The sequence below is a fragment of the Syngnathus scovelli genome, chromosome 14 (assembly GCF_024217435.2).
Source record: "Syngnathus scovelli strain Florida chromosome 14, RoL_Ssco_1.2, whole genome shotgun sequence".
In the NCBI taxonomy this organism is placed as follows: Eukaryota; Metazoa; Chordata; class Actinopteri; order Syngnathiformes; family Syngnathidae; genus Syngnathus; species Syngnathus scovelli.
Window position 1 is genome coordinate 15,119,179 of NC_090860.1, and position 23,560 is coordinate 15,142,738.

Sequence of the window (23,560 nt, forward strand, 5' to 3'; positions counted from 1 at the left end):
CAACGCCCTGCGTTTGAAGGTGGAGAGGATCCCGATCGATCGATTGATTGCGAAAGCTTCAAACCTCAGACGGCTCCTGCCGTTTGAAGCTGCCTGCTTCCAAACACCCAAAAAAAAAAAAAATTAAAAAAAACCTCCCCCAGCATCAGACCCTCAAAGAAGCTCCTGGTCAAGTTTCATTTTTCAGGACAAAGTTCCCACATCTGTGGGCTGCAAAGTCCTGCTTGTTGTCAGTAGAGAGAAGGACTTGCTTTCGTTGAGGGTGCAGTTCCTTCAATCTATGGAAACACAGCCAGCAAAGCGGTAAGCTTGAGATGACCCAAAACGAATCGACCGTATTTCACTGTCATATGATCAAATCCGCCATATGCAGGCCAAGACGTGAAGCCTTCCGGATTGCTCAAGGGCATCGGGACGCATCTCTCCGACAGCCGTTCTGAACAAAGGTACGTATGAACGCGGCGCTTTTATTTCTCATAAGCTGCACTCTGGAATGAATGTACACAAAGGTATGAAGGCTTTCTTTCAAATATTATTCACAGTGTGCATTGTCCCCATCTCATGCAGCCATCTACAAGCATGAAAATGAATTTGTTGACTGAAAGTGATGAAGGGAGGCGCGCTATTTGAATTGAGACATGAGAATAGGGCTACCCTGGATTCTTGACAAAAAGAATGAAATGTTCTGGCTAATGAGAGGAGAGTTTGAGAAGAAAGTGACAAAGCTTTTGAAGTCTTGCCGAGTTATCGTCTGATGGGGATTTCGGTCTGATGACTTTCCGATAGATAGATAGATAGATAGATAGATAGATAGATAGATAGATAGATAGATAGATAGATAGATAGATAGATAGATAGATAGATAGATAGATAGATAGATAGATAGATAGATAGATAGATAGAAGCTGAAGCGCTTTTCAGCAACATTTTTGATTTTTTGCAGGCCTTTCCCAAGGGCAGCGCTGTGGGATTTTCCAAATAAGAGAGAGCCTTTGTGCCTGCCCGGCCGGCCGGCCGGCCTACTTCTCCTTTGAACAGCGATATACGGTAAGTTTAGAACCATTTGGCCATGAGCTCTCGTTTCTCCTCTCAGTTTCTTGGTTTCGAGACAATGATGAGCCCAATCCTAATTGTTTTTTGTCAATACGCTTTGGACAAAGGATTTTCTCATTCTGTTCTTCTCATTTCTCCAATGCAGTCATCTTAAAGCGAATAGATTCCAGGCGGAAGAGAAATAAATGACAAAGGCGGCAACGTTTCCCTCTGGGAGGGTCTCTCCGAGTTCCATCATTACTTTCACCGCAATCCTTGGAGACAGAACCCAACCGTCTGAAAAATATTGTTGAAACCATCAGCTTCAGCTTGTCATCGAGAGTCGGGAATAGTTTACATCCAATATATACGTACGTACAGTCGTGTCAGCGAGATTTGAGAGATTTCATGTTTGGCCTGCCCCAAATACGTGCTAACTCATGAGTGATGACGCTTATCTTGGCTCTCGTCACTTTTGTAATATGCTATGCATACTCCGAGTGTCTAGTGTGTGCCGGCCGGCTCTCAGTCCACCTATAAATATATATATATAGGTCAAGGCCCCAGGAGAGAAAAATCCTGGAGCTCTCCCTGGCTGCAGGCTTAAAACAGAAATGCCCTGCAGCTAACCTGTCGCTGGCCGCATCATGAGCAGTGGGGATGGATGGATGGATGGATGGATGGATGGATGGATGGATGGATGGATGGATGGATGGATGGATGGATGGATGGATGGATGGATGGATGGATGGATGGATGGATGGATGGATGGATGGATGGATGGATGGATGGATGGATGGATGGATGGATGGATGGATGGATGGATGGATGGATGGATGGATGGATGGATGGATGGATGGATGGATGGATGGATGGATGGATGGATGGATGGATGGATGGATGGATGGATGGATGGATGGATGGATGGATGGATGGATGGATGGATGGATGGATGGATGGATGGATGGATGGATGGGTCAATGAACGGGTTAATGTGACGCAGCATGCGGAGAAAGAGAAAGCGGACAGTCAGCGAGCAGGTGGCGCTGACTCCAACAGTGAGTGAAGTAGAGCAGTGGTGTAGCACTGGCGGATGCTTGGATGTCATTTGGGACGAGTGACTGGATGTGCTTGCAGAAGAGGGAGGGCGAGCGAGCGCCGACCACTGTGCGCAGCAGCCCGCCCGCCTGCCTGCCCGCCTGCCCGCCCGCCTGCCGCTCGCTCAGCCCTGGCAGACGTGACTTGTGAAAGTCCGTTGCGAGAGAAGCGGCTCTAGGAGATGAACGTGCCCGGGAAGCGGCAGAGCCAACCTATCGAGCGACCCGCCAGCCTTCTACTTCCCTGCACATCAGTAAGTAAACCCGCATTTTAGTCTCGTGAATGTGTGTGTGCATGTGAGAACTCTGGCAAAATCAATGATGATAAAAAAAGAAATAGAAAAAGATGTCTCCTGTCATTACACACGCTGCAGTCATTTCAAATAAAGCACAAGTCAAAACATCATCTTGAGGCGAAGCTGATTAGTTTTGCAACATTTGATTATTCCCAAATATTTGACAATTTCAAATAAGAGCATTTTCGACTCTTGTCTGAACTGGAATATGACGAGCAGACTCACAAGTGGAAATGTTCCTCACGTAGTATGTATGTATGTATGCACGCACATGTTCATTTAATCATTCAAAAAGCCTTCTCTCCCTTCAACTGGCTCACATCAGGGCTTAGGGGAATCAAATTTGCGCCTTAATTATGTTCCCTGAGCTCACTCATCATCCATCACTCCAGGAATTTTTCTCTCACGGGCTCAAGGGTTGCTTGTGTGTGTGTGTATGGCCTACAGAAAGAGAAAAAAGGTTTGATTTAGTCGGTATTTGTTTCCTGCAAATAGTCTTGATGTTTGTACTATATGTCGATGGAATGCTGCAATTGGATGTTTTAGTCATAAATATGAACATGTAAACTATTGACTGGAGCCTTGAGAGATGAGAAGTGGCCCAAAGTGAAGAGCACAGACTTCTCATTAATCCCTTTAGGTAGATCAAAGACGCGCGTATTCACTCATTAAAAGCGTATTCGGAGGTTCTCTTCATTATTTCAATGTCAAGACATTGTGTCATAAATCCCCATTCAAGTTTCCATGTCACTGCGAGCAAATCAAGAAAACAGATCCCCTGCATTATTAATAACCGTGTTGTTTCATGAACCTTTTTCACAAAGGTCATTCAAAGGCAGGTAGGAAATGGGTGTCGACACGAAGAAAGGGAGGGAAGAAATGACGGGTCTTAAATTAGCACAGAACTTTGAGCAGTCAATTTGTCAGCCAGTTGCTTCATGATGTTGAGACATGGAAAGAGAGTTGCTGGAATTGCCACGCAAATGTAAAGAAGATCACCGACAGAAGGGTTTGATTTGGAGGAAGGGAAGGGAAGATACTAGATTGAGCTGCTTCGTGGTCGTTCTGCTGTCTTTCATTCGGTGCCTTCGTCATGTCAAGCGTGGCGATTGAGCTCAAGCTGACGTGCAAGCGCGGGCTGGCTCATTGAGGCTTCCATCTTCATTGTGCTCTCCAAAATGGTCCTTGGCAGCAGCTGAAATGTGGAACGGCTTTGCTGTACAATGAGGAGAGCAACAATTCCTACGACGTGTGCCTGAAACTGACCAAAGAGGCCTTAACCGTACAGAAGCTGGATGTGGTTTGCACAAGAGGAAGCCAATCCCAAGGAAATGTAAGTGAGCGCTTGTCACATAGTATGTATGGATGGTTTTGCCAATGAGAAAGTGGCATTTTCTAAAGCGCAGGACTGTAGTGCTTCCAAGACAAGAAAGTGGCGCTCTGGGCTTGAGCATCAAAGTAAGCACGTGCCACTTTGATGAGAAAAAGTGCAGCAAAGGTGACTGACACCGTCTGTCTCATTCCTTTTCAGGGGGGCGCTGAGAATAATGTGCCCGTGGTCATTTCCAAGATTTCTAAAGAGCAACTAGGTAAGAATGGAATGTTGCCAAGGGCACCAAATAACCTTGCCTTTGGAAGCGCGACATTGGCATAAAGACGACGACGACGACGGGGCTTTCCGTGCTAGCCGAAAGCGGTCCGACTGATTGCGAATGAACAATTCTCTTTTCATTCATGCTCGTCTGTGGATGACCGCAGCCGACCAGAGCGGGAAGCTGTTTGTCGGTGACGCTGTGTTAGAGGTGAGGGCCTCGCAATCGCACTCTTGCTTCAACTCAACCGCTCTCTCTTATTAACACAACACAAAGAATCCAATTCTGACCACCAGCCCTTTTTCTTACTACTTCTGTACGGACAGTGTGAGAGCTTTTGCTACCTCTGATTGACAGTAGCCAGCTTTCATCAATTGCTTATTCAAGTTCAAGTTTTGATTGTTATCGTTTCTGTCGTCACGATGAATAAGACCGTAATGTATTTATTCATTTCCTTCCTAATTGGGAGTTGGAATATCAACACACTGAAACTATGTCTTTTTTGGGTTTCTTTAGGTCAATGGCATAAATGTGGAGCGTTGTACTCATGAGCAAGTTGTAAGTGTCTCTCTCTTTCACTCTGTCTCTATCAATCTATCAATGGAGCTATCAATGCATCTATCAATGCATCTATCAATGGATCTATCTATCTATCTATCTATCTATCTATCTATCTATCTATCTATCTATCTATCTATCTATCTATCTATCTATCTACCTATCTACCTATCTACCTATCTACCTACCTATCTATCTACCTATCTATCAGAAAAGGAAATACTGGGAGCCTTTTGACCAACCTTTGGAGAATTTCTGTCCTTGATGCTGTTGCTCCTATTAAAACTAAGATCATTTCATGCCTTTCGTGGTGACTATTTTGTCTGGGTTTTTGTTGCATTTCTCTCTCATTGCTGTCAGGTTCATCTGTTGCGCACCGCAGGAGATGAAGTCATCATCACTGTGCGCTATCTAAGAGAAGTGCCATCCTTTCTCAAACTGCCTCTAGGTAAGAGTCTTGAAATTCATTTTTTTCTCCCTTCAAATGCCACCGCGTTGACGTCTGCATTCTTTTCTTTGTCGTCGACACTCGAATGCTTTGTCTAAGTGTTGTTTTTCCTGCTCCACCTGTGACAAGATAGCCACCTCCATTTCTGCGGTTCTTTTCATTTTCAAGGGTGAGAAGGAGACCTACTTGACAGATGGCCACATGGTCAGCTGTGATTGCGGTCAGGAGGGGCTTAGGCATTGCTGAGACATCAAATCTTATGAAATATTTCTGCTCGAGAGGTTTTTCCTTCTCTCCTTCCCACTAGCTTAGGTTCAAAGTCGAAAGAACTGGTATGACTCCAGTCTTAACGGCTTTACACGGACTCGTATACTACGTACTTTTACGTTCTACTATTGGTCTAAAAATCGATTGTAAATCAAGTGTCTCCTCTTGACAGGTTCTCCTGGGCCATCTGCTGGTGAATGGTCCTCCTTTGACTGCAGCTCACATTTAAATGGCGGCACAGTAAGACAACAATGTCTGTCATTATACGTATCCTTTGCAAGCATTTCTCATGCTTGGAAGTGTTTTCACACTTTGCACAAGTCATTTAAAGTTATCAGAACGGCAGTAGACTTCTTTGTCACATGTCCTGAACATTTACGAAGCTTTCTTTTCTTGCTCTTGGCTTCCTCAATTTAATATGTAACCAAAATTTACGAGTATGCTAATCTTTACGCAGGGCTAACGATTTCAAAGGAAATACGACATCAATCAAGTAAGTCAAAAAACCCAATGTATACCCTCATGTATTCCTCTGTAGGCTTCATCTCCTCCTTCCCCCGAAGCTGCTGAAGCAAAGTACGAGAAGCGCTGGCTGGATGCCGTTTGGCTACCCCTGTCGATGGCCAGAGTCTCCAGATACAAAACTGGCACGGCCGGATTAGGGTAAATAAGGCTAATCCGCCGTGACATGCTTCACCTTTGTCAGCGAGCGGCTTTTGCTAATGCGCCCACAGAACATGCATGTGATTTGAATTGGTGATTTGCCCTTGCCTTGATGCACCTTTGTACGTATTGTTTGAAGTGCCCCAAGCAGCGTCGTCGTCTCAGTGTCCTGTAGTACAAACTGCACCTCGCAGGAATGCGATGCAAAATGTTCCGATTCTTTTCACCCCACATTAAATCAATCCATTCGTTATCGAAAGATGGTTGGCTTTCAACCTGTGTTGTGCTGACCTGTGTTTTTCTTCAGGTCAAACTGTTTTGAAGTGTTTGCCTCGAATGGAGCCGGGCCCAGTGTTCTTCAATTTTGCAGCGCTGCAGAAACCGCAGACTGGCTCCAAGCAATATCCACAAAGATCACTGACTTGACTCTGGAGAATGTAAGTATTTGTATACGTACCTACATCATACAGCTCGTACTTTTGTTCGAACCAGTTGGTGGCGGCGGTGGCGGCGGTGGTGGTGGTTGTTGCATGAAAATGTGCCCCACCCACAATGCAGCTTCTGTTTGAGAAGACATGCACAGACAATCGAGTGAGAAACAGGGCACTTGTAATGATCTCACCAATAAACGTGAGGTGGCCTTCCTTCCTTCCTTCCTTGCTTGCTTCCTTCCTTCCTTCCTTCCTTCCTTCCTTGAGCCCAAGGCAGGTATGGGAAGCAGACATGAGCCAAACATAAGCAGAAATACCTGAAGAAGAATCACCAGCCAGAACTGAAAATGTCCTTTATTAGTTGATTGGTAAAGCTCCACTCAGCATGTCTCTCCTCGTTCCAAACGATCATTCTGTTTTTGTCACAGATTAAGCTGGCTAACAAATGCAGCTCTTCGGCCCATCAGGTACGCACGCACGCACGCAGGCACGCACGCAGGCACGCACGCACGCACGCAATCGCCGCAAAGGGACCTTGCGATTATTTCATTGGACGGTGGGTGAGCATGGTTCATTCCAAGACGCTCACAAAGAATGTGCTGAGTCGCTTCAACATTCCAATCAGGAGCAACAATTGTCCATCAATTCAACAGCTACTATAATGACAATATCAGAAGTGATTGTACAAATAATTGTCTGATACTCTGAGTCAATAAGTGGATGGTTATCCTCTTCATCCCCAGATCGTTCACATGGGCTGGGCTTGTGAAAGATGGCAGGGCAGAGCTGCCTCTCCCAAAACAACTTTCAAGTTCCTGGCACTGAGAGGACAATACTTTTATATCTTCACAAGGCCACCGGTAATCAATATTTCGAAAGCCTTAATGGATCTGAAGTGTATGCTTGTGTCGGATGGTATTTGATTCACTTTCTTACGGCATGTGCTGGCTTGTTTTGTTTTTTTTTCCTACTTGTCCTCCCTCATTTGGCCTTGCATACCATTACAATGGCTAGTGGCAACAACAACAGCAGCAACGAAGAATGTCGACTGATCCAAAGCAAAGCTGTACTTGGTATTGCTGCAAGCTGCCAAAGACGTGTTGTTTCTCACAAGAACTGTTTTCTCCTCAGCTCAACACTGCTGAATGGGGTCAAGCAGAAAGGACATATAACCTCTACGAGGTGCTTTTCAAGGTCGGCAAGGTACACCCACCCGCTGGTTAAATACGTAGCTCGTTTTGATGTCATCCATTTGTCAAGAAAAGAAAATGAAAGATAGCATTTGAACAGTGGTTCAAATCAAGTGCAAAGTTGAATGTTTCTTGGCTTTCCAGCTCTGGATGACGGAGGACATCAGCTGGCTTCAGGCCAGACTCGACTTGGGTCCGGAGCATTCGCTCGAGCAGCAGGACAGTGACTCTCTGTGCTTCAGCATTCTCGCCGGCCACGGACGGAGCCGCACCTTCAGTGCAGAGCTGGCCTCGGAGCTGGCTCTTTGGGAGAAGTCCTTCAAAAGAGCTGTCTTCATGGAAGTGCAGCGAGTGCGAGTAAGCCTTCCCGTGCACTCATCAATAGGTCAGCAGCATTTCTTAATACTCTCCGGTTTCCCCCAAGGCTTGTTAGCTGCCCCGTCCGTTTCAGCGGGCACCAGGGTTGAGCGGCAGGAGCGGCGGCTCCACGCTGTGAAAGGACCGTGTTTTGCTGAGCTGGCCAATCGCAACAAGCGTGCGTTAGCTTGGCGTCCAAGCGTGACAGTGTGTTGGGCGGATGATTCCGCAACACTGGTGGAGATTCATTTTGACAATCTTAAAGACCGCTGTGCAACTCTTTTGCTGTCTTGCAAAAAAATAACCACACACATCGCCTTTCTCGCTGTAGGCTTTGATGAACAAAGCACCAACTCAACCTCGTTTTAATGTGAGCCTGATTTCAAGCGTCTTAAATTGCTGATGAGAGCCTAACACTGCCGTCTGACAATCTGTCACGGTTACGGAATTGAGATTGCAGGTCGGTCGGTCGGTCGGTCGGTCAGCCAGCCTGTAGAGGTCAGCGAAATGGTTGATTCCAGCCCAATAAGCTAGTCTTAAAAGGAATATATTTAGCCGCATCCCAAATGACAGAAATGTTTTCGAGCACGTCCCTCTCGTGCGGATACTTAATGTCAGACTTTGCTAAGGAGATTTCCACTAAGAAATATTTCATGTTAGTAATTCCCACTGAAGAATCCTTTCCAATTAGTGAAGTGCTCATGCTCACCATGAGTCTAACTTGGGATGACAGCATGAAGCTAGTGGCTGTCATGCCTTTCCTGTCGTCGTCGTCGTCGTCGTCTTCTTCTTCTTCTTCTTACCCCCAAGTGTGAGTGTCAAGAAATAACCTGAAGCAAGCACTTGGCTTTTTTTTTTGAGAGAGAGAGAATTGTCATTGTCACTATCAGGTGCAGTGCTTGTGACTTAGATCCTGGCTCCCTCCCGCCTCCCCGTGTGGCTCTGTCCGAGCCACCCACGTGTGGTTGTGTCCTTGGGCAAGACAGTGGAGTTGCCATCTTCTCCCTGCTCCGACTTCCTCACACATTCCAAAATCACGCGTGCTCGGTTCGTCAAAGACTCTAAATTGTCATTAGGTGTGAATATGACTCTTAGTTTGTCCCTCATCATCTGATCCGGCCGGCATGGCCTCAACCAAGCACCGTAGTGTCATGCAAAGAATGTCTGGCCTGGGTTCATGATCTTTTTTTTTTACTAAGCGTCAACATGTTTACGAATGTGTTGTTTCCCATCAGACAAAAAGCTACGCGTGCAGCAGCAGCAGCAGCAGCAGCCATGGGAAGACACTGTGCTTCACCATCGATTTTGATTCCGGCTTTGCATGTTTGGATGGCTCCTCAAATGTAAGTCTTGTGGCTCCTCAGCTCACGTGCTCTCCGTGCAAACTAGTTCTTAATGGTGTTCCTCTTTGCCATGCATGTGTGCTGAAGGCTCTTGTTGTCTTGCAGATGCTACTATGGCGATATAAATTCTCTCAACTGAAAGGCTCCTCTGATGATGGGAAAAACAGGGTCAAACTTCTTTTCAAGAATGCTGAAAGCAAGCAAATCGATATGAAGGTATTCACATCATTTCCTACTGTCTTGCAACGGGGACTCATTTGGAAGCAAAGCGTTATTTGACCGACAAGCCAATCTTTCTCTGTCCTTGACCTTTTTGCAGGAACTGCAGTTTGCCAATCTAACGGCGGTCCTCCACTGTATCCACTCTTTTATTGCTGCCAAAGTGGCGTCCATGGACCCTCTATGTATGTACGTGTAAGCAAAGCTTGGCTGGAAATTACAGCAACATGTAAAGGGACATTGCAAAAGTGAACGAACGGATACACAATGTAAGTGCATTTTCTGTATGTCCCTTGCCATTCAGTGTTGCTATTTTATGGCAAACAATTGACCGTGTTGGCACTTTGCACAAATGTCAAATTTCAACCTGAAAACGATCACACGGTTCACTTGTGTGAAACCACAAAGCAATTCTTATGTGTGGCACTATTTGAAGGTTGACAATGTCAAGACTTTTTGCTTCCCTCTGGTTGGGGTTCACTTGCGCTAGAAAAGGGAGAAGTCATTAAAGACTGACTAAACGTCTTGATGAAGTTGCATCAGCGCAGAGTCAAGGGTTAGGGTTTCGAGTACTACAATGCTCAGCAGTCAGCAGCAGGCCATGACGCTCACGCTTGACGCCTGAATGCTAACTGCACAATTTGCCATAACACGTAGCCACTTCAAGGGCTCGTGTTACGCGCGCGCGCGCACGCAAGCACGCACACACAGAAAGCAATGCACAGATTTCACTCCAAGTTTAAAAGCAACACCACGTCATTTTTTACACCGTTAGGTCATGGCATGGCTATCTGCAACCCTAGCGCACCCATCATATTCTCATAACTTCTCAAGTATGTCTCGTAGATGATAAGATACTAATAGCCATTTTCAGTCAAATTGACCAAATCTTTGTAAGCTTTCTAGCCCTGACTTCAAAATGGTGAGTGAGTGAGTGAGTGAGTGAGTGAGTGAGTGAGTGAGTGAGTGAGTGAGTGAGTGAGTGAGTGAGTGAGTGAGTGAGTGAGTGAGTGAGTGAGTGAGTGAGTGAGTGAGTGAGTGAGTGAGTGAGTGAGTGAGTGAGTGAGTGAGTGAGTGAGTGAGTGAGTGAGTGAGTGAGTGAGTGAGTGAGTGAGTGAGTGAGTGAGTGAGTGAGTGAGTGAGTGAGTGAGTGAGTGAGTGAGTGAGTGAGTGAGTGAGTGAGTGAGTGAGTCTTATGGAAGGAAAAAGAGCCATAAACCAAATAGAAACACTACAAAAGCTTTTCTTGAAGCGCTTTTTCTATGTTCTGGTGTCCTCGAAAAGTTTCAGCATTTCCAAAAAGGTTCAAATGTGCGCAACAATAGAATAAAGCTTCTCACTCAGTATTCGGTACAGACTTCGATCAAGGCCAAACAATGCTACGGCAAAAAAAGAATGTTCCACTCCAACCCTGAAAATAACTTAGTAAGCAGGGTACAAGCATAATGACAATTGGGCCAAGCATGTTTTCTTGCTTCTGCTTCAAAGTCACCAAACACCACACCTGAAGGCCGGAGCCGGCGGGATCAAACCCTGCACGGCGAGCCGGACGTGTTTACCGGTGTCCCACCGAGCCGCCCCTCCATACAACAGCGCGTGAATCATTTATTATAGACTTGGGAAATGGATCCATCCATCCATCCATCCATCCATCCATCCATCCATCCATCCGTCCGTCCGTCCGTCCGTCCGTCCGTCCGTCCGTCCGTCCGTCCGTCCGTCCGTCCGTCCGTCCGTCCGTCCGTCCGTCCGTCCGTCCATCCATCCATCCATCCATCCATCCATCCATCCATCCATCCATCCATCCATAACCTGCCCAACCTGCCCAACCTGCCCAACCTGCCCAACCATGCCCACCATTGTTCCTTTTTCTCTCTTGCAAACGTCCTGTATTCCGTGTCGATCACGGCATCAACACATGAATGCGTTTTGTCTGGGTGGTTGTTGCAGAGCTCCCTCCAGCAGCTGACAAAGCAAGAATGGAATCTCGGAGCCACTCCAGTGTGGGCTGGTTTATTTAAGCTGTGACCACTGATTGAGCCACACAAGCATAACATTAAGAGCATCAGGAGGTTTTCTTCTTGACTTGAGCTCACAGAATGGCTCGTTATGCAATGTTATATTTTGGCACGGTCGGCCTTTGCGTTATTTCCTCAATTAGCTCAATGGATGAAGACAGCTTCCTCAACAGTAAGAGTTGTTTTTTTGTTTTTTCAAATATAAAGTATACGTTTATATATTGCATATTTGTTGGAATGAATTGGGGGCGGTAAGTTGGCCAAATGCTGATGAGACTGTAAATGCTCACCAGCTGCACATTTTAGGATTGTTTCTTGTTTGTACGTTTCGTTGTTTGTTCAGCACATGGCAATCTGCGCTGGTGCTTTTTGGGAATGGAAGGAAATTTCATTAAATGTCAGATAACTGTCTGCTGCTTTCAAAGGCTTCTTTACTGTGGTGAAAACAGCACAACACACAAATTGATTGCTCCGTTTGTCCCTTTGACAGTTTGCTTTTTTACCATTTTTGTGGGGGTTGTCGGCGGAATGATGTTCTCACACCTCTTTTAATGAAATACTTTTTCTTCTCTTTTCTATTTTGCCGTGTGATGAATCCGATACTAGTAATTGGCATCAAGAAATTGAAAAGTATTATGTATTGGGTTAGTTTCTCAGATAAAGTCAACTGGTGCAAATGAATGTGCGATGTAAAATATGCATGAAATCCGTTTCATCTGCCGCAAACTGTTGTCACTTAGTTTCTCAGATAAATTCAAGTGGTGCAAATGTATGTGCTATCTAAAATATGCATGAAATCCATTTCATCTGTCACGTACTGTAGTTGGACTAATTGCTCATGCACGTGTTCACATGGTGGTGAACTTGACCCCGTCCTTGCTGGATGTGACATTGGCCTGTTTGCATTTCATTTTTCACTCACCATTTCATTTTTTCATTCATTGGGTTTGTAAATAATGGAAAATGGTAAATAATTGTAAATAACCACAACTTTATTCAAGAGAAAACCAGGACATTATGATAAGAACGTTTTGTCACGTACCCTACAGCGACATCCATCACAAACTTGATTGTGTCGTCATATCAAGAAAGTCTACAAACGCTTGTTGAAAAAGCTTTTCAATCCAGACAAAGGTAATCAAGGAGCAAAATGACTGGCACCCTTTCCTTGGAAACAGGGCACGTCCTCCTTTTCTTTTCTTTCTTTCTGTCTTTCCTTCTATTTGTGCGCATAGACGGAGTTCACGTGCGCCTTCCCTCGGCGGCTTTACGTTTGGTCAACAAGCTGAGCCGGAGACCCTGGAGATCGGACGTGCTGCCGAGACTTTCCACTCAACTCTGCAAGTCCTTGACCAAAAATTGAAGCAGAGGTACAAAAGGGATATCACGGAAACAGGTGGGCTCACTTTTCATAGTCAATAACGTTCAATCTTCAGGCTATTGTTTTTCCCTCTGACAAATGAATGGAATGTGTTAGGTTTGCTTTCGTGGGAGCACGTGGAGCTTCTGGCAGAGCTGTCAGGATGTCCACCTCCAGCGCATCCAGCTATCTGCCAAGACAGTTACCTCAGCAAGTACCGTAGCATAAATGGCGTGTGCAACAACAGGTACTGTACTTAAGTTTACCGTGATTAATAATCATGCGGCTTTGTTGGCAGCGGCAGTCTTTCATTGTAAAATTGGAGGTGCTGCCTAATTGGTTTTTTTTTCTCCAGACATTTGGGATGATTTTAAAATTCTCTTTATATGACTCAAAAAGCAGGTTAACCCTTGATGAGTCTGGTCCTTTTGGTCACAAAAAAAGTTGCCATTTCACTGTGCCTTTCCAACCTTAACGACATTGAACGCTTGATGTTTGACTATTGATCACTACCTTTGAATCCTCATGGGGTGTTTTTTTTTTTTTTTTTTTATGCCAGGTACAATCATTTCTGGGGCGCAGCCAACATTCCTTTGACAAGGTGGCTTCCAGCACAATACGAAGATGGAGTGCGACAACCCAAAGGTTGGAACGCAGGAAGGCTCTATCATGGATTTGAGCTTCCCACGGTAATGCTTCAGGAATATTCAGCTCTGTTATCAATCAAGTAGGCACGTCATATTTCTTGTTCCGTTTCAACAGCCAAAGGAAGTGAGCAAAAAGATCATGGGGAGCTCTGTCAAATGTGAAGATGATACCTACTCGCATATGCTTGTGGAGTGGGGCCAGTACATTGCCCATGACGTAACGTTGACGCCTCAAAGCCCCGCCGCCGGGAAGCCTGGAGACGACTGCCTGAACTCTTGTGAAAATGTGCATCCCTGCTTTCCAATCCAGGTAAAGTGACGTTCATTTCCAAAGCACACCTTGGCCCTGTCTGCCTGCCTTCAAATCCAATCTACTATTTATGAATCTGAACGGGTTGCCATCCTAAGTTCCTAGAGGAGTCCTTGAAAGGGAAGGAAATGACAAACTAACTACAAGCAAGTCACACTTGTTCGGTTGAAAGTGTTTGCTGATGAAGAGGGAGGGCTCCAACACTGTGCCAAAGAACAGAAAACACAGTATGTGTCTGGCATTTGCGATTTCGGCAACGGGAGCAAATTCTTTGCGCGATGAAACGATGATGACTTTTCAAATTGCTTTCCAAGCCAAATGACGGTCTTCTTCAAGGCAAGCGAGTTAGTTGCAAGGGAACAGCGCAAGCCAACGAGGAAGTCCGATATCCGATGGGAATTGCTCGTCCGAACGCTGATAATGTAGTATGTCGTTGATTTCCCTTTTTTCCCCCGCAGGTACACGACAAGCCCCCGAACGGACAAGGCTGCATGCCTTTCAATCGTTCTTTGGCAGCCTGCTTCAATGGCTTGGGGCCTGACGTGTGGCAAGCCTTGCAGCAACAGCAGATGAATTCCATCACCTCCTTCATTGACGCTTCAGTCGTGTACGGCTCCAGTCCCAAAGTGAACGAGTTTCTGCGAGACCTTGGCGGCTTTAACGGGAAACTGACTGTTAACGCGCACTTTCGGGACCCCAAAGGAAGAGCCTACTTACCTTTTGAAGAATCCCTGCAATCGGTCTGTCTCCGCGGGCGGGAAAAGGCGGCATGTTTCCGCGCTGGAGACGGTCGAGTCAACGAGGGTCTGCCTCTGATCGCTTTGCACGTTCTGTGGCTGAGGCAGCACAATCGAATAGCCGAGACACTTCAGCAGCTCAACGCTCACTGGAACGCGGAGACCATATATCAAGAAACGCGCAAGATTATTGGGGCGCTGCACCAGGTGTGTGCCGGTCAATATTTTCAGCCATATTTTGGATCAATTCCTCCATAATGATGTTGTTTTCTGCTCTTTTCCAAGATGATAACCATGAGAGATTATGTCCCCAAAATAATCGGTCAAGAGTCTTTTGACAATTACATTGGACCGTACGGAGGATACGATCCAACTGTGGATCCATCTGCCTCAAATGTTTTTGCCACGGCGGCGTTCCGCTTCGGTCACGCGACCATCTCCCCGCTCGTCAGGAGGCTCAACCAGAGCTACCAGGAACATGAATTTTTCCCCAGTTTAAAGCTGCACGATACCTTCTTCAGTCCATGGAGGATCATCAAAGAAGGTACAAGCTGAATTGTTGAAAGTGAATCGCAGTGATGTTGCTTGAAGCCAATGTGCTTTTTCTTAGGCGGGATTGAGCCCATCCTTCGAGGTGCGGTCGGAAAGGAAGCGGCCAGCGTCCTTCCAAACAAATTGTTGGCAGATGAGCTGACCGAGAGGCTGATTGTTTTAGCTGTTCCGCAAGACATGGACCTGGCGTCACTGAACCTGCAGAGAGGGCGAGATCACGGTCTGCCAGGTCTGTCTGTCTGCCAGGTCTGTCTGTCGGTCTGTCTGTCTGTCTGTCTGTCTCTGTCTGTCTGTCTGTCTGTCTGTCTGTCTGTCTGTCTGTCTGTCTGTCTGTCTGTCTGTCTGTCTGTCTGTCTGTCTCAGGGATGGTGTGACCTTTGCAGGTGGACAAATGCTTGAGATCAGTGACATTACAACATTCCAATCAACGCTCCATTTACTTTTCAGGATACAACGACTGGAGAGATTTTTGCGGACTGGAGCGCATAAGGACACTGGACGACTTGAAGGAGGTTGTGAGTGACGCCAGTGTTGCAGAGAGGATACTTGAAGTGTACAAGCACCCTGACAACATTGACGTATGGCTGGGGGGACTCGTTGAGACCTTTCTGCCAGGCTCGAGAACCGGTCCTCTATTTGCGTGCCTGATTGCAAAACAGATGAAGGCGCTCCGTGACGGCGACAGGTGACCACTCTGCTGGACCACTTTTGCTTTGTCAAATATTTACACCAGCTATTTATTATAGATTTTGGTGGGAAGCAGAGGAGACTTTCAGCCAAGCGCAGAGGAAGGAACTTGGCAACGTTTCACTGTCTAAGATCATCTGTGACAACAGTGACATCACAGAGGTCCCACCGGATGCCTTCGTATTCGGAAAGTACCCCTCGGGTTACGTCTCGTGTGACACTTTGCCGCCAATGGATTTGGAGGCGTGGAGAGAGGAAAAAAGTCAAGGTAAGCCATATTAGCATGGACTATCCAAAGGAGCGCCTGACTGCATGCAGTGCAACAACATCCTTGACCACCCCGCTTTGTACTTTTTGGATTTCCCCCGCGCTTCGGACAACGTCGGACTTGTCACGAGAATGAGAAGCAGCCGAGCAGAATTGATATCAATGTCGGCTGTCGGCTGTCGGCTGTCAGCTCGTTCTCCTGCTCTTTCATTCCACTTTGCTCGTTAGCATTTTGAAAGGACTATTTGAAGTAGGACTTGATGACTGCAGGACAAAATGGACTCGGTCTGCCTCAGCCAGCACTTTTTCCTCGATTGCAAAACTATTTGTGTAAATGTAATGTCAAATGTCTATTGGAGTCGAACTTGTAATGCTATTCACGTTCCAATGCATTGACTTGCAAACCAACGTATCACCCCCAGATTTAAAGCGCTGCGGCTCTCCGGGACAGATCGACAATGGCGATTACATCCTGCTCAAGCTAGCTGGCAAATTGGTAACGCTGTACTCTTGTTACCATGGCTTTCGATTAACCGGCGGCGATGCCTTGATTGCTTGCGAAGGAGATCAGTGGAGCGGCAAACTCCCACATTGTGAAGATATTTTGTGAAACGTAAGTGTCAAGTGTATTTGCATAGCCCTAAATCACAAACAGTCTCAAAGGGCTTCACATAGACAAAAATTGACAATTATGTGGTGAATATCGAAACTTTTCCGATACGTTCAAGTGGCCGGCCGCCTTCTACCGAGTTCTTTTTGATTTTTATGACCAAAGCAACATTTCTCTTAATTCGAGAATGACTTAAGAATCATGACGGGCGGCTTCTATGTACGTTTAGCAAGCTTTCCGATGATAGGAAAAAGATTGGCAAAGTTCTCAAGGTTCTGGGGTGATATTGGTGAAGAATTGCCTTTTTTCCGCAAGTTCTGCTTCCGTATCTCACGCGCGGGGGTGCAAAGAAAATAAGGCTGCTGCTACGCACAGATTTGGCATAAATGCCCAACAGTCATTTATTAGTGAATGAGGCCCAATGAAGCGTGCTTTTCTCCTCCTCCTCCTCCTCCTCCTCCTCCTCCTCCTCATTCATCTTCCTTCTTCAGGTACACATGGAAATTTGCATCCACTGGAAAAGAAACACATTGTCAAAGTGCGTCGAAACATCCTCTTGGGTGATGTTTCATACCTCCGATTCAGGAAGTGTCATGGTCGTTCCATCAGAAAAGCGATTGAAGATTTCTAACGTGGACAAAGATAAAAAGCACTTGATAATGACAAAGTATGTATGTATGTGCATCTTGCGTCATATCCCAATGCACCCACTTTTCATAGAAACAAGACGAAGAGCAAGAGTGATGAAGTTCTCCATGGTTATATGACCAGAGGAAGTCCCATAGCGCAAAGTCAACATTTTCAGCATGTTATCACTGACCCTTATTCCTGAAAAGACACACGTAGGAGGAACGTCAATGCTCCCTTTTCGGACTCATACATACGGCCGTCAGGTGGGTCCACGCAATACCTAAATTAACGGCAGCATTCTTCAGCTCACTCAGCGAAACGGTTCCATTTGTTGACACGTCAATACGTCGGAAAAGATCCTGGAGAAAGCCACGGAGAGGACCTAACTTGAGCTCAATCAAGCCAAAGTGTCAATTGCTTCTTCTTTGCTAGTTTCTATACCTTGTACTTGGCAACCTTCTTCCACAAACTATAAAGTTCCCCAGCATTCAGTTTGCCGTTGCTAGTTGTCTTCAAATCAACATTAAGATGTAAGGCTGCCTGCCTGCCAGCCACAAGTTTCAAAACTACCACTAGACTGAATATTTTTCATGCATTTTCCAATGACGCCCGGGACACGAGCTAAAATGGCAATCTGCCGAGACTTACGACGCTAAACGAGCGGTCGCTATGAAAATAGTGACAAAGGATACGCTCATCAAAACAACCATGCTGCGGCATGCATCAATACTGAAGCCTCCGCTTTTCAAGTCTCCTATAAAAACAAACAAAAAAACAGCATACAGATAAGGGGATTCCTTTTGTTAAATTTATGAAAAATGTCATTTGTCCCAGCCTTACCTTTCAAGACACTATCATTGAGGAGCTTCTGAAGCAGTTCGGCATCCACTTCGTCATACTGAAATCAAATAAGATGAAGAGAATGCACATGCACCTTTGATGCTCAGCTTGCTTGGCGGGGGAGCAAAGTGTGCGAATTTATTCAGCTTATTCCAAAAAAACAACAACGTGCATGTTCTGTTATGTGTGCGTTTTTTTATGCATAAATCCGCTTAAGCTTTGTAGACCAGCATTATAAGCAAATGGATGCTTTAAGGGTTTTCTCATTTAATCAACGCGTGGGAAGGAGGGCGTCGCCTCTGGTGACGAGCCGACGCTTGAAGAGCGGCGAATAGACTTCCGCGACTTCATTCAGCGTCGAAATGATGTTGACGTGTAAAACCAAGCAAGCGCAAGCAACCGCTTCAACGTTCAGCCGAGCAATGCCAAAAGAATAGAAAAATAATGGCGCCGATGGCTGCACCTGAAAAGTGCTTGAGCAGACTTTTTCTGCTTAACTACGTAGCATATTCCAATGACAATAATCCACATTTGCCAGTTCAAGATGCAAGAAGTACCTGGCCAAATAGTTGCTGGAACAGGATTCTCTTGTCGTCGTCGGCGGCGTTTGGGCTCTGCAAAACAGGAAGGTAGTGTTGAAAATGCAACGTCTTCTATTCAATTCAATCAAATAAGCCAAAGACAACCTCTTCGACGTCTTTATATCCATGAGCGCCAGAAGTCTCACTGTGGAGATATCTCTTTGTCAAGGTCAAAGTCAGGATTGCACATGCGTATACGTACATACATTGTTTGGGGTGAACTTACTGGATATGAGCCTCGGCCTTGGAGAGGATGGTCAGGATGAAGGAGGCCGTGTCGTTGGGCTTGAAAGTTGACGGCACAATCAGGTATTCCCCTGGCGCCAATTCCACCAGTTCCATCACCTCACGAGCGTTGGTGAAGCTTTTAGTCTGCACGACCGGTTTGTTTCTGCTGAAGAAAGATGCCGGAAAACTTCCCCTCTGGGCCGTCAACTGGGATTCCGTTTGACACACATTGAGAGTCAATTTCTGTTGCAACGTAAGATGGATGACACTGATGGAAGGATACTCACTTCTTTTGGGACCTGATGACCATTGGTTCATGTCGGGGACAAAAAAAACAGATGCTCTCTCTCTCTCTCGTATCCCATATTTGAATAATGACAGCTGCTAGCATAGGGTTAGCGTTCAAAATGACTGACCTGAAATACGGAGAATCCAATGTGGAGATTCTTGACCAAGGCTCTGTTTCTTTTGTCCGGCATTTGCATGAGTGACACCAGCATGTTTCGTTCCCCTTGTTTGGGAGCACATTGACGGCCACTGTGAACTTGCTCAATGCTGACTCGATACTGCGGATTAGTCCAGAAGCTCTGCTCTGTCATGGAAACAAACAAACAAACCATTTGTCAATGACTCCAATAGCCTGTTTGTTGACGCTCGTCGTGGACAAAGTGTTCACCCGCATGGTCACACCAATTCCGTACTCATCTCTCTCGATCGGACGATTATAAAAGCGGCCCCGACTACATTCGATTGTAAAAGAGTCGCTTCGGTGGCCCGCCCAAAGGCAGATATTGCAAAAGTACCATTCATGCATCCTCCAGCTGTTTTCCCAGCAAGCCATCTGCCCTCGTAGAAGGACGTCCTCCAATGGCAGTGCGAGTTTCCATCAAGGAAGTCGGGACACATACAGCAGATGTCGAGATCGCAATAAAATCGACAAAAGTCTTGCAGGCTCATCCTGTTGTGGGAATCAGCGTTTGCTTACAATCACGCCTGAGTATCAGCAATAGAAAGCGTTTGAAGTACGTCGCTTACCAAAATTCCCCATTGTCACCCACGGAAAGAGACAGGGAGCGCTCTTGCGGGCTCACCGTTTGCCACAAAGGTGACCTGGCCATTTGGGGGGGAGGGGAGGGGAGGCATCATTTCCAACAGCACAACACCAAATGGCTCTCATCAATTTCTACCGTTTGAATTTGGTATGTCCTGCATGACTTTAGAACGGTCCTAATGAAAAGATTCCAGCTGGATTTGCCCTTTGAAAAGCATCAGATGTAACGTACCGATCGCTCCAGTCGCCGTTCCACTCGCCCCTGCCCCAGGGGTTTAACACTCGCACCAAATTGACTGCTTGGCCTCGACTCATCACCTGTTCCAAAACGCAAGGGTTCCTACGTGTAGAGCAAAAGTCAAACGTTCCCCCATTGCAACTTTTGAAGAGTTCACCTGTCTGACCCCGGTGACCGTGTAGGCGTGGCCTTGAACCAATCCATTTGGCAAAACAGTGTTGGCCGCTGTCTCCTACAAGTCACAGCAAGCATCTTTCAGCGACTAATCCGATGCGGAGTGACTCGCAATAAATCAAGCTTTTCTTTGATGCGTGAATGAAAGTGACATGTAGGATCTTGCAAGACACATTTAGTCCCTTTCGCTCCAACTTGCAAGAGCCATCGTCTGTCTCTCCAGTGGCGTTTGCGTAAAGCCTCCAAGGATGATTGGGGCCCGCAAAGCCCTCAAGCAAATGGGCTCAAGCGAATGGCTCAAGGGCGTTGGCGCCGGCGCCGGCACTGGCGATGGCGCTGGCGCCGGCGCTAAGTTTGCGCTTACCCCTTGAGGAGTGCCGCATCCCATCAGCGACATGGATTGACCGGCTCTGCACATAAGCTCCCAAAGGTCTTGCGGAGGATCTGACAGATTGATACAAATGTGAACGCCACCCGTGAAGTCCACCAACGCCTCGTCGGTTGTTCCGGCACTCATGTCTGAATAGGAACCGCAAACCCTGGCACAAGTATGTTGCAATTATTGTTATGATGATGACGACGATAGAAATGAGCAAATGAAACCCATTCCGTACACGTACGAACAAATGATTCCATACTTTGCATAAGCTTTCTCCAACAAAGCGGGCCAAAATTCTGTTGGGTCTTTGGATCTCACAAAAAGCAGTTTGCCATTGATCGTTGGGAGCTTGTCATCGATGACCACGTCGACCCACCTGCCAAATCTCCAGAACTGAAATGGTGTGAGAGATGAAGTCACACATACATACCATACATACATCCATCCATCCATACATACATACATACATCCTACTATGTATTCATCACAGTGTATTGTATTTTTGCTCTTGTGATGTTTCAAGGTCACAAAGGTTTGAACAGCAGCAGCAGTAGCAGCAGCAGCAGCGTAAGGATACGTCAGCCTCTGCTACAAGAAGTCATGGTAAGTAACTACTGTTTGTTTTTGTCTTCTTCTGGCTAAAGCAGTATTGCTGTCGATTGTGATTACAGCTAGAGCTGCACTCTACGCCAGCATGTCAGAAAAATGCAAAAGTCCATGTGAATTGCAACGTCACTTACCCGGAAATGAAAGAGTCCGCAGTAGTCCTCGACAAAGTTTTGCTCAAGAGGAACAACGTGCTGAAAGACAGCTGGCTTGAATGTCAGTGCACCTAGCGATGCAAGGAACCAGCAATTTCCTGACACCAGACATCTGGAGTGAGTGCTCAGCATCGTGTAACAAGCTCTTGAATGATGCACTTTCATTTTCTTACCGACCATGCCTTGACCAAAGTCAAACCTGGAGATGCCATCGACAACAAAAGATGGATTGGGAACCAGTTTCTGAAACAGACAATATTTTAGGACGCGTACGAATTTGACGTTCGAAAAGCAAACGTACTCCCGGTCTGTGCCACTGCACTGCATTGAGGTCCGAAGGACTCAGCACAGCGTTGCCGAGGGATCGCGCGTCTGGGGGGAACATGTCGTCGATGTAGCGTAGTTGGCGGCTGACGCAGTACGCCTTCAATCCACGGTAGTCTTGCTTGAAGAGCACCTCGGGGTTGCTGACGGTCCCGTAAGCGTCTCCTGCATGCCGCGCGTTGATGATGCTCATACACACGCCTGGAGAAAGCATTTCGGCGCTGACCCGTGCTGCGCTGTAAAGGAACGGCAGTTCAAAAGGCCAAATCTTCTTCTCATTACTATTTGTTAAAGATGGCACCATATTTACACCTTGCTTGCTTGCTTGCTTGCTTGCTTGCTTGCTTGCTTGCTTGCTTGCTTGCTTGCTTGCTTGCTTGCTTGCTTGCTTGCTTGCTTGCAGTCAGTCAATCAGTCCCTTGTTCGGTAGTTTTCGTCACGTTGATCTTTTTTGTCGAAGGTAACGCCTTCTAAATAGAATGTCAACACAAGGAGATTGCTTGGGTTGGAAATCAAAGAGCGCATCTCCTCGCAAACATGAATCGATCCGGTTCATCCTGTTCAGAGCCGCAGCCAGCCAGCCTGCCCTGCCTGCCCGTCCAGATGAATTTTAAGGACGGATGCTTGGCAGCCAATCATGAAATCAATGCCACACCTGGAGTGGGAATTAAGTTCGATTTTTCTGCAACTCCACTCTCAAGGTTCCCCTGCTGCATCTTTGGCCGGAACTCAAATATTTGTTTTCTTCACCGCCTCAGCATTTGATTACATTCAAGTTTCAAGTTTCTGTCAAATAATAATAATTAGCGTACAGTGGCTTCTCCAAATGGACTCCCCCGTAACATGTTAAGCGTTAACGTTGATTGTCGGAACTTGTGTCATTGCCAATTTTGCCCTTGAAGAAAACACGTGACATTCATTTGACAAGATGTTAGAGAGAGTGACTGAGCCGGTTTTGCAACTTGGACTTTGGGGGTTATCTCGGGTTGATAAACAGTGGCAGATGATTTCAAATTTGCTGCTCATGTTAACATTCAAGTTGAAAGGTAGAGCAAATATCTGATCGTAAAATGCCAGTGTTAACTCACCAGGAAGTCCAGGATGCGTATGTTGGTGTTTCCAGGTGGCTCAGCGAAGCACGCCAGCTTTTTTTGCCTTATATAATAGCAGCACATCCCTGAGGCTAGACGGCAATGAATATGGTAATCATCTCTGAAGCGCCACCTATTTTGCCATTCTGAAAAAATGTTGTTGCATGATCAAATATTCGAACTGCCCAGGCATGTTCAAGGTTTGGCAATACTGTAGTGTTTAAACACAAAGCGCACGCAAACGCTACGAGTACAGAAGCACCTCTACAAATTGTATACACATTCAACATGAGTCCAAATTGATCTTCACATAGTCTTTTGCTGCTATGTAAGTGGGGTGGGGTAAAAACAAAAACGCAAACAAATGACGCGTCTGCGATTGAGCTACTCTGGTGACCTCTGTTGAGGACACGCTGAAAGTCACAACAACCGCTCACCTTGAGCCCCATTCGCCAAATTTAGGGAGGGATCAGGGTTGTGCCCCCAATGGGAACAAAAGGAGACAGGAATAGAGTCTGCCAATGTGAAGCGATTGCACATTCCATTCCTATTGGAAGTCACAAATCACTGTTAAGCAGTCAA

At 46.3% G+C, this 23,560-nt stretch overlaps 3 protein-coding genes across 9 annotated transcripts; 2 read left to right on the plus strand and 1 right to left on the minus strand.

Moving 5' to 3' along the window:
- Nucleotides 1–152: 152 nt before the first annotated feature.
- sntg2 (syntrophin, gamma 2) lies at nt 153–11,922 on the plus strand. Of its 2 annotated transcripts, none has more exons than XM_049741309.1 (21): nt 153–303; nt 374–446; nt 944–1,047; nt 1,199–1,403; nt 2,170–2,383; nt 3,618–3,758; nt 3,827–3,883; nt 3,957–4,014; nt 4,184–4,227; nt 4,534–4,575; nt 4,936–5,023; nt 5,463–5,530; nt 5,829–5,953; nt 6,261–6,390; nt 6,813–6,851; nt 7,128–7,244; nt 7,516–7,587; nt 7,719–7,931; nt 9,167–9,274; nt 9,380–9,490; nt 9,594–11,922. In XM_049741309.1, the coding sequence occupies exons 5-21, from the start codon at nt 2,312–2,314 to the stop codon at nt 9,690–9,692; spliced, it is 1,584 nt and encodes a 527-aa protein (XP_049597266.1). In that variant the 5' UTR covers nt 153–303; nt 374–446; nt 944–1,047; nt 1,199–1,403; nt 2,170–2,311; the 3' UTR covers nt 9,693–11,922. The 2 variants fall into 2 exon arrangements, with proteins under 2 accessions (XP_049597266.1, XP_049597267.1); XM_049741310.1 differs by having other exon boundaries at nt 3,832–3,883.
- On the plus strand, nt 11,328–21,610 carry tpo (thyroid peroxidase). Of its 2 annotated transcripts, none has more exons than XM_049741302.2 (12): nt 11,328–11,683; nt 12,561–12,645; nt 12,747–12,907; nt 12,989–13,118; nt 13,431–13,560; nt 13,634–13,828; nt 14,287–14,772; nt 14,851–15,109; nt 15,176–15,346; nt 15,565–15,802; nt 15,864–16,072; nt 21,326–21,610. In XM_049741302.2, exons 1-12 carry the CDS (start codon nt 11,593–11,595, stop codon nt 21,442–21,444), a joined length of 2,274 nt encoding a protein of 757 aa, XP_049597259.1. In that variant the 5' UTR covers nt 11,328–11,592; the 3' UTR covers nt 21,445–21,610. The 2 variants fall into 2 exon arrangements, with proteins under 2 accessions (XP_049597259.1, XP_049597258.1); XM_049741301.2 differs by lacking the exon at nt 21,326–21,610 and adding an exon at nt 16,494–17,123.
- Nucleotides 17,139–23,139, minus strand: zgc:136872 (uncharacterized protein LOC678524 homolog). 5 transcript variants are annotated; one of them, XM_049741305.2, is made up of 23 exons: nt 22,976–23,139; nt 22,255–22,357; nt 21,865–22,122; nt 21,737–21,806; nt 21,543–21,661; nt 21,062–21,195; nt 20,788–20,962; nt 20,407–20,481; nt 20,244–20,329; nt 19,996–20,070; nt 19,764–19,918; nt 19,377–19,552; nt 19,248–19,259; nt 18,959–19,167; nt 18,838–18,877; nt 18,709–18,765; nt 18,152–18,209; nt 18,004–18,065; nt 17,753–17,821; nt 17,592–17,670; nt 17,393–17,509; nt 17,256–17,308; nt 17,139–17,195 (listed from the first exon to the last, which is right to left on the minus strand). In XM_049741305.2, exons 3-23 carry the CDS (start codon nt 22,099–22,101, stop codon nt 17,169–17,171), a joined length of 2,085 nt encoding a protein of 694 aa, XP_049597262.1. In that variant the 5' UTR covers nt 22,102–22,122; nt 22,255–22,357; nt 22,976–23,139; the 3' UTR covers nt 17,139–17,168. The 5 variants fall into 5 exon arrangements, with proteins under 5 accessions (XP_049597262.1, XP_049597260.1, XP_049597261.1 ...); XM_049741303.2 differs by having other exon boundaries at nt 21,865–22,123; nt 22,200–22,357; XM_049741304.2 differs by having other exon boundaries at nt 21,865–22,123; nt 22,200–22,354; nt 22,976–23,097.
- Nucleotides 23,140–23,560: the final 421 nt, after the last annotated feature.

What these genes read in the sequence shown, in the direction of transcription:
- sntg2 (XM_049741309.1), top strand. Translation starts at nt 2,312, where the DNA reads ATGAACGTGCCCGGGAAGCGGCAGAGCCAACCTATCGAGCGACCCGCC. An exon ending in CACATTTAAATGGCGGCACA is followed by an intron (nt 5,531 to 5,828) that starts GTAAGACAACAA and finishes ATTCCTCTGTAG; the next exon opens with GCTTCATCTCCTCCTTCCCC. An exon ending in TGCTTTTCAAGGTCGGCAAG is followed by an intron (nt 7,588 to 7,718) that starts GTACACCCACCC and finishes TTGGCTTTCCAG; the next exon opens with CTCTGGATGACGGAGGACAT.
- tpo (XM_049741301.2), top strand. Translation starts at nt 11,593, where the DNA reads ATGGCTCGTTATGCAATGTTATATTTTGGCACGGTCGGCCTTTGCGTT. An exon ending in GCGAGATCACGGTCTGCCAG is followed by an intron (nt 15,347 to 15,564) that starts GTCTGTCTGTCT and finishes TTTACTTTTCAG; the next exon opens with GATACAACGACTGGAGAGAT. An exon ending in GCGCTCCGTGACGGCGACAG is followed by an intron (nt 15,803 to 15,863) that starts GTGACCACTCTG and finishes TATTTATTATAG; the next exon opens with ATTTTGGTGGGAAGCAGAGG.
- zgc:136872 (XM_049741305.2), bottom strand. Translation starts at nt 22,101, where the DNA reads ATGCTTTCTCCAGGCGTGTGTATGAGCATCATCAACGCGCGGCATGCA. An exon ending in GATATAAAGACGTCGAAGAG is followed by an intron (nt 18,766 to 18,837) that starts GTTGTCTTTGGC and finishes CCTGTTTTGCAG; the next exon opens with AGCCCAAACGCCGCCGACGA. An exon ending in TCCAGCAACTATTTGGCCAG is followed by an intron (nt 18,210 to 18,708) that starts GTACTTCTTGCA and finishes ATTTGATTTCAG; the next exon opens with TATGACGAAGTGGATGCCGA.